This window comes from Anolis sagrei, chromosome 2, assembly GCF_037176765.1.
Source record: "Anolis sagrei isolate rAnoSag1 chromosome 2, rAnoSag1.mat, whole genome shotgun sequence".
Taxonomy (NCBI): Eukaryota; Metazoa; Chordata; class Lepidosauria; order Squamata; family Dactyloidae; genus Anolis; species Anolis sagrei.
Genome location: NC_090022.1, coordinates 121,593,244 through 121,602,044, shown reverse-complemented (window position 1 = coordinate 121,602,044; position 8,801 = coordinate 121,593,244). Strand labels below are relative to the sequence as shown.

Here is an 8,801-nt window from a genome sequence, read left to right as displayed (position 1 = left end):
GATTTAGGGAAACCCAGTGGATAATCTCAGACAATTCAAAGTCTGTCTGCATAAAAAAAAAAAGCAATGCCAACCCTTCTCTGAATAAGACTTGCAACCCCTCCCCCCCAAAACCCAGGAAAGGGTCATCATAAACAATAATAACAATCTGAAGGGTGCTGTATCAAAACTTGACCTATCCTTTGGAGTTGAAAGTGTTATGCTTTACCTGATTCTAAAGGATACCAAAAATGACAATGCCATAAAAGATATTATTTAGCTTAACTGCCCCTGAAGAAATATTATTGGTGTTTGCAATGTAGTAGATATAGCCTAAAATGAACATAATATTCAGCCCACTTTTCTGAATGAGGATACAGTATTTCCAGGGATTTTATTTTTCTTGGAAGGAGATCACTAGAAGCTCACTGGCATTTTATAGTGTTTGCATTTATTCATAAATATACAGGTTGAGCACAGGTGGAGGAACATCATAAACATTGCAATAAAAAGTCAAATCACAGTGTCCAAACACTAGTTCTCCAAGGATATAGCCAGCACTCCAAGATGCTTACTGAAACACAGATATAACTCTTTCTTTTGCAATTTTCGGATTCTCTTTTCACACATTTAACACAGCTAAGGATGGAGGGCTGCTTTGGCCCTACTACAGATATTTCCTAAAACACACACTTTAAAAAACTTATGCAAAAGCATGTAATCACGACTTCTCATGAAAATATTTTTCTGGTCTATGAACGCTGACCTATCTGGCCCAGGATAGCATAAAGAAACCTGACATGAAACGGACACCATTTTAAAAGCCAGCATGGTATAGTGATGTGACTATTAGGCGAAAACTCTGGGAGATTAGGGTTCAAATTGCTGCTCAGCCATAGAAACCCACTTGGGTGACTTTCAAGAAAGTCATACATTCTTGGCTTAAGAAGGCAATGACAAATCCACTCTGAGTACTTGTAATGAAAATCCTACGATAAAGTCACCGTCAGTCAGTTGACTGGAAGGTACAAAGCAAAACAACAACAAACATTACCCCCCTTCCCATTTATCTCTGGCAGTGCATTTTGTGAAGTTGTTTTGATGTAATTCCATTATAAATGATGAATGGAAAGAACCCCTGGGAAAGGAAAATGTACAATATACTGATGTAACTTGTTGGGCAGCTTCCAAAAACTCAACTCTCTAATTTGGGTTCAACTTCTGTGTCGTCAGCTAGAGAGTAGAGTCAGAAAAATGCACATTCATATCAAATGAGGCATGTTATAGAGCAGCCATTTTTTCCTGTCTCAAATTATTCGAAATAAAAGGTATGTGCTGTCATTCCTATGTTTTGTATTCCAGGTTAACACATGTGAAAGTGAGAGTACACTCCCGAGATTAACTGCTTAAAAAAATAAATTGCTGTCACCAAGAAGAACCAATTGTTTTATAGGTACCATTAAGGAATCTATTCATCTCTGGACAGCTCTTTTATCAGAAAGTTGCAGCTTTAGCAACCATCTGTACTGGCTAGTTCACATCAGCAGTTCAATTTGCCCATTTCTAGAAAGTGATTTGAGGTAAGGGGAATCAAATGATAGCATCTGATTTATTTTAGACTCAAAAATTGCTCACTTGTGTTATAAGGCAACAAAAGCTGGAATAATTGAAAAGGCAATGGAATCAGGAATTTCTATTTACATTAAATCCATTCAACACCATTTGTCTTCTCACTTGATGCTTTAAGTTATCATGGAATAGAGCAATCCTTGAAAAATACCACTTGCTTATCTGAGGATCTGCTGACTGACCTACCTGCCTGCCTGCAGATTAGATGCCCAGGACTTGTTTGTTAATGCAATGTGGAGGTATTGATCACATGGTGATGCTAAGAATAAGACAGATCAATCCATCATTGAGCCAACCCTGGATAGTTGTTTGCAATATACTTGAATGTTCTATTGTATTACTACCTTTTAAAACCTAGGAAAGATTAAGGTTGAGATTTCCATCCTCTGCTGACCCTTGTTATCTCAAACAGAAGTTGAAATACATTTTTCATTCTCATTCACTTTCCCCTTTCTTCTATCATTATCTTTGGATTGGCTTGCACAGTGTATTCATTGGGATTCCTCCATAGTCACTTTCTTTTCAGCTCCACCTCAGTGTATTCTCTGAATGTTGATGACTTCATTGTCACATTAAAACTTCTGCACTCATGGAGACATCACTCTCTTTCAGTGAGATACTTGTTGTTGAAAGCTTTTCTTCCATGAGCTGAGATATAGAGGGAGTATGTTTCTCTCTAAAAACGACTTGCTGTAACTTTATGTGCCAGTTTAAACTTGTGATTCATTTTGACAACTCTGGCTCACTCACATGACACACAACACACTCCCCAGTGTGTTGTTCTGGTGATATTTTTCCATCAACATTCAGTTCCACCAAGACAATGCTATGACAAGTTCTGTACTGGTCGTAATTGCTATATGCTGACCTTTTGGATGAGAATGACTTCCAAGCTTTTCTCCCGAGTTTTTCTATGCTTTCTTTTTTTGACCAAAAGTGTGGGAGAAAGAAACCCAGATTGTCCTCTGTTTCCTCTTTCTCCATCTAGCATTAGTTAACTTTTATTATCTCAGGCATGTGATGATTGTTTTTCAAAGAGCAACTAGGCAGCAACACAACAGTGAATAATTACAAAAATATTCATATTAGAAAACCATTCTTCTGAACAGATGATGGTCTATGGCATCGTGTGTGTGCATATGTATGAGTGAGTGTATGTATGTATGTGAATATGTGTGTATATATGTATGTGTGTGTATATAAAATCCACCTGCAAGTTGCAGCAATGTGCTGTGGTTTGTGTTTGCTCATGCTGTAAATACAAATGATAATACAAGTGCAAGCTTTTAAACTCCTACCTGCTCCACAGTTACAACAGAATGGTTGGTATTTGACACTTGAACTAATTGACTGAAATCCTGCTGGTTCTCTGTGCCATTGGTTACACTTTGCCCAGAGTCACACAGTAGTGACCAGAAAATCAGACAAAATCTGATAGCTTCGAGCAGTGTATTTGTTAAGTGCTTGACTTCCTTCAGGGCGATTGTGCCCAGCGCTTTTTATTTCCTGCTGCCAACAAAGTTATACAGGTGTAGTGACCCAGCAAGTTCCAGTCATTACAAACAGACCACTATGTTTAAAAATGTGTACCACCAGGAACTGTGGATGTGTGTATTTGCACAGCGGTACTCCAATGGTTTAGTATCTGTATCCAACACATTGCAATTCTATAAAACATTTATTTTTCCTCTACTTGAATCATTGTTAAAATCATTACTTTTCATGAACTTTTATTGACTCCATCCTGGCCTTTTTGTACTTGTGTCCCAGTTTTTTTAAGCATAATTTCAAAATGCCCTCCTCCCATTCTGAAATGTACACAAATAATCACATTAAGTCTCTTATCCTTCAAAACAATTGTGTTTGGTTGATGCCTTTCAAAACAATAAGGATACTTAAAACAACAAAAACAACAATATTAACATTTGTTCAATAACTTAAGTGCTACATCATGGCATAATTGGGATATATGGATTGATGTTCTGTAATAAAGGAAACTTTCCAAGAATTCCTCCCAAGGCCAAAAAAAAATGTGATGGAGGGGAACTTCTGGTAGACAAGGCTTCAATTTGTTTCTCTTTTCTCTTGTTCCCCTGATGCTCTGTTTCCCCTGCCAGCTTCACTTCTCTGTCCTTTCCTGGTGTCTCCCACTGGTGAGAAGATAGATGACTAGGGATCAAGAGGTGCACTTGTCCCTTCAGGGACTGTTGCCTCCCCCAGGAATGGGAGGCAGTACAAAGGTCTCCGTGTAGTGCTGGCTGCTTGTGGAGAAAGATCTCCCTGAGATTCTTTGAAATCTGTTTCTCCTCTGGAAGTAGCTGCTGTTGCCACTGTTAAAGGACCTTTGCCTGTTCCTCAGGTACTCCTTGTAGTTTTTGGTTAGCAAAGTGTAGAGGAAAGGATTGATGCAGCTGTTGCTGTAAGTTAGGCATGTGGTCAGGTAGTTGATGTTCCTTGTAGCCTTCTGGGAGACAGGGAAAGGTTCACAGTATTGGAAGAGGAGTTGCCATATCCAGAAGGGTAAGAAGCAAGCCCAGAAGACCAGCACAATGGTGAAGATGAGATAGAGCACTTTCTGGTTGGGGAGCCGCTTGGTCTCTTTCAGGGATGTGGTTTGGGACACCCAGTAAGTTCTTGCTAGTCGTATGTAAAGGTAGCCAATGACAACCCCTGGGCCCACAATACTTGTGCAGAAGAGGATGGTGATATAGATTTTGTAGGACATCTTGCTCCAAGTGGGAAGACAGATGTTCTTTCCTCCTTGGACTAACTGGATCATGATAAGCATTGGGAGGGTGAGAAGTAAGGACACCATCCAGATGACAATGGCAATAGCTTTGCGGTAACTCTTAGACCTTTTCACAGTATCCAAAGGCTTCAGCACAGCCAAGTACCTCTCTGTGCTCATTACCATCAGGGTGAAAATGCTGGCATGCATGGTAAGGAAATCCAAACTGAAAAGGATCCGGCACCCAGCATCCCCAAAGTACCATTCCTGAATGAAATAGGTCCCGACAATGAAAGGGATGGTGAGAAGATAGAGTAGGTCTGCTAAGGCAAGATTGATGATGTAGATGTACATTGAGGCTGAATACCTCAGATAGTGGCACATCACCACCAGTGTGTAGACATTGCCAGTCACTCCAATAATACACATGAGGGAGAGGATGGTGCCAATTGTACAGGTAGCTATAATGTCCTCAGTGGAAGAGGCTCCATCCCAAGTGTTGTTGTCAGAAATATTGGGGCTGATTCTGAGTGGGCTACTGCCAGGTCCTGTTACTGTGGCCACCCTCACAGTTGAGGGGATGGTGCTTTCCATCTTTGCGAAGGATCTAGCTCCACATGCCTCAGAGAGTTGAGAGAATGACTTCTCCAGTTAGGGATGACAGACACTGCAAAAAGGAGAGGAAACTGCAGGATTTTATCTCTATGGTGTTACATTTATGCTGAAGTGGCAGTACCAGCAATCTTCTGAAGTGCTTCACATCCACACTTTATTCTAGAGGAAAATCATAACAAACAATATTAGATAGAATCACAGAATGGTGGCATTGCAAAGGTGCTGAGGTCTTAAACAACAGTCTTGTAGCCAAGTACATCACCAGCTTTATTGGTGGAGGGCAATGCATTTGATTGCCATTGATGGACATTTAATCCCTTTAGATTTTTATTCTGTATCAGCTAGTCCAACTCTTCAAATTAAGGGCATTTATTACACACCTGCGCCACAATGTTTCCTTATTAGATTCCATTCTATTCTGCCACCACAAAATAATAGCAGGGATGATCATGATCAAGCATACTGAGATTCCTGACACCTAATAGACACAATTTAATGAAATCCAATACTTTAAAGGAAGATAAGATCCAATAATAAAGTATTCTGAATCCTCTTGTACTGTAAGGTTAAGTAATAAATTTTGTAGAATATTAAGGTAATTTTGAATTTGATAATAGCCATCCAGATTCTTGTTGCTACCAAATGGACATATATTCTATGTTGAATACACTAATGTTCTCCTTATGGTAATTTCTTCAACCTTGGCAGCATTTGGGGAGCCAATGTGATAACAGCTATTGCCGTTTATTTTTTTCCCTGTGTAATCAGTGCAAAACTAGCTTTTCTTAAAATTGGTACTTAGACATAAAAGAACAATACATTTTATGACTGCATGGATATCTTTGTTCCAGATGAAGGAGAGGATTTTCTCATAGGCTTAAAGGAACGTATTATTCCCATCTACACTGAATTGATAGAATTTAGATAGTAATTTACCAGGTCTTTATTGATTCCGTAAGTTTACTTTAGATGGGACTAGCAATTTAATTCAAACCATGCTTCCTTATGCTTTCTTTATAACATTAATTCTATTTTCTTCTTAAATGAGCATTATTTCACAACTTATTGTCATCAGGTGGGGAGGAGATAGTAAAGGTGATACCCTTCCAACTCTGTGATTCTTGGTTGTGGGAAAGATTGTCAGGGGCACTTATATGGTTTGAGTACTGGTTGGACAAAGCCTCTAGGGAACCAGCCTTGAAACCCACTTTGGGCAAGTTGCACTTTCTTATGGAAAAACCTCCTCTAACTAAATCTTGCCAATAAAATCCTATGGTGTGGCCTTTATCAATTGGATTTACCTTGAAGACATATCTCAACAACAAACTATCTGAATGAAATGCTTTTTCTCCTTCCTTCTCCTCCACTCTATCCAGAAATATGATAAATTGAAAGTCTACAAAAATAAATTCACATTAATTCAAAAATACAAAAATAAGTTCACATTAATTTACAAGTCAACTATTGACTTGTAAATTAATGTGAACAAAACAAAGTATCACTTAAATTTCACTCAATTCATTTGAAGAATTGGGTATGTATTAATTTTTTTTAAAAAATGCATAGAGTTCTAGTCCCTAGAACCTTTTTTTAACTACTGTTTGAGATATTATGTACCTAGACCTTTCCAATATTCTCGAGGAACAAATTAAATTATTCTCAGATTTTTTGCTGAGAGGGGAAATCTCTCAGAAAATATCTAGAAAATTACCAGAGCTGGCAGGACTGGTTCATCATTGAATTACCACCTAACATAACTCTATGAAAAAACAAAAGGGGCTCATTAATCTAGATCCAGCTGAAATATATGGCTATTGATTTATTTTATACTGGCAGCTACCTCAGTTGATATAGAGCATGCAAGTTGTCTTTTAAATTTTCACTGTGGGACTCTCAAAGGTTTTCTACTTTTAAAACCACCTTCAGTTTTATGTCATCAAAGAATAGGAGCCTGATGTACTTCAGGGCAGTTATTCTGGCAGACTTTTGAACTAAAGATTCTTAAATAATAGGCTTTTCAGAAAGTGCTTTAATCCTATTGCTTTTAATGGCTTTCAAGCTATACTAAGTGTATACTTTCAATTGTTTTATTATTGTTAATAGTTTAATTGTGTTTAAAATTGATCCTTCATATGTTTTTATTATATTGGACTCATTTTAGTTTAGAAAACTGTCTTGAGTCTGTTTTGGGGAAAAGACAGGGATTAAATAAACAACACAATAGCATCAATCAACTCATAGGCATAAAAATGCTTTGTCAATTCATTACACTTACTGGTTCTGATAAAGAATTCTAATAATTCTTGGAGCCCAGTCTTGTGCATGTACTGTATTCTTGACCATTAAATTACATTCAGATCAGTGGGGCTCAGCTCAAAATACATAACCAAACATTCAATTCCAACTACAGAAACAGAACTACAGCCTCCTAACCTAAAGACTCAGTGTAAATATATGAGCTTAGTATTTTTACTGTTTGTGAAGACATGAAAGAATCCAAACAATTTAACTGCCTAAAATGAAAACACTGATCTTCCTTTATTTGTAAAGTAATATGGCTAGTTTGCCCAAAATGAAGCACAGGAAAATCTAGACACACTTAAACACATAAATACAATTTAGTTTTACATGTATCAATTAAACATTTCACAGCACCATGTGAAAAACATCCTGTCTTTCCTACCCTTTATTTCTGCCTTCACTTGAAATGATCAACCACACACCCCAGGGAATTATAATAATCATGTAGAAATGCCATATCCAAACCTGAATCCAGTGAAATCCAGTTGATGAAGTTCTTTCTTATAGATAAAAATTGTACAGTACAAGAAGCTTGGCAGAAACACCAAAAAAAAATCTCCCTAGACAAGACTAAAAAGCAACAGCATGAAGACTCAGGACTCAGAGAGCATCTGGAATGGTTGTGTGTGAAAGAGGGGCTACCTAGCCAAGTATGTTTGAAATTTGTGCCCTCCCAGTTCTTGCATTCATTCATGCTGCCTGGTGACGTCCAGCTCTGTAGAGCTGCAACTGCAGCAAGCTAGTTAGGGTCTCATTTAAAGAAGCAGCATTAGTATTTGGAAAGCCAAGGCTGGCTCTGCAAACACTCTCTCCCCCAGCCCAAGAGTCAGCAGTCCAATTCAAAACATCATTGCTGTTGCTTTTAGGGTGCATTGGGAGACGGTCAGCAAGAGAATACTTATTACTTACTCAAATAGTCCCTGAACAAGTATGAACAAGATAACTTCTGTAGGTTTTTTCTTAAATTTAATTTGTTTGTAAGTCAGAACAGGCACATTTTGAAAGTGTAACTTCATCCAAGTGTGTGTGTATGTACACACACACACACACACACACACACACACACATTTCTTTGGCTGAAATGAGGAAGGGTTAACATCCCTGTGGTACCTCTTTTCAGAAGATTTCACCTTACTTTCTGTCCCTGTGATAATTGGATTTTGAAAAATTGTCTTGAGGAAACAAGGACTGGTGAGAAAGCTTCAATGGAGACAGCTTTTCCCCATGATAATAGCTCTTTCAGGAGTGAATTTCCCTTCTTAGTGGTAGATTTCTCTCAATTCCTGTTGTCTCACCCCCATTCTTGAATCGGTTGTAAGTCAGATGTTTGTAACTCAGGAACTTGTGTTTTTAATTGCACTGTAAACCGCATTAAGTCGCCTGTTAAGGGCTGAAAAATGCGGTATAAAAATGAAGCAAATAAATAAATAAATAAATAAATAAATAAACTGCCTGTATAACCTTTAAAAACACTGTGAGGTTTTCCACACTCAAGCACTTGGGTGGAGAGTAATCCCCATATTCTTCAGAAAAGCTTAAGAGTAGAAAC

General features: G+C 38.0%; 1 protein-coding gene across 1 annotated transcript; it reads right to left on the bottom strand.

The window, feature by feature from the left end:
* Nucleotides 1-393: 393 nt before the first annotated feature.
* Nucleotides 394-7,913, bottom strand: LOC132768557 (urotensin-2 receptor-like). Its single transcript, XM_060764562.2, has 2 exons — nucleotides 7,718-7,913; nucleotides 394-5,110 (listed from the first exon to the last, which is right to left on the bottom strand). The coding sequence occupies exon 2, from the start codon at nucleotides 4,928-4,930 to the stop codon at nucleotides 3,806-3,808; it is 1,125 nt and encodes a 374-aa protein (XP_060620545.2). The 5' UTR covers nucleotides 4,931-5,110; nucleotides 7,718-7,913; the 3' UTR covers nucleotides 394-3,805.
* Nucleotides 7,914-8,801: the final 888 nt, after the last annotated feature.

Coding starts and splice junctions, on each gene's coding strand:
- LOC132768557 (XM_060764562.2), bottom strand. CDS start 4,930: ATGGAAAGCACCATCCCCTCAACTGTGAGGGTGGCCACAGTAACAGGA.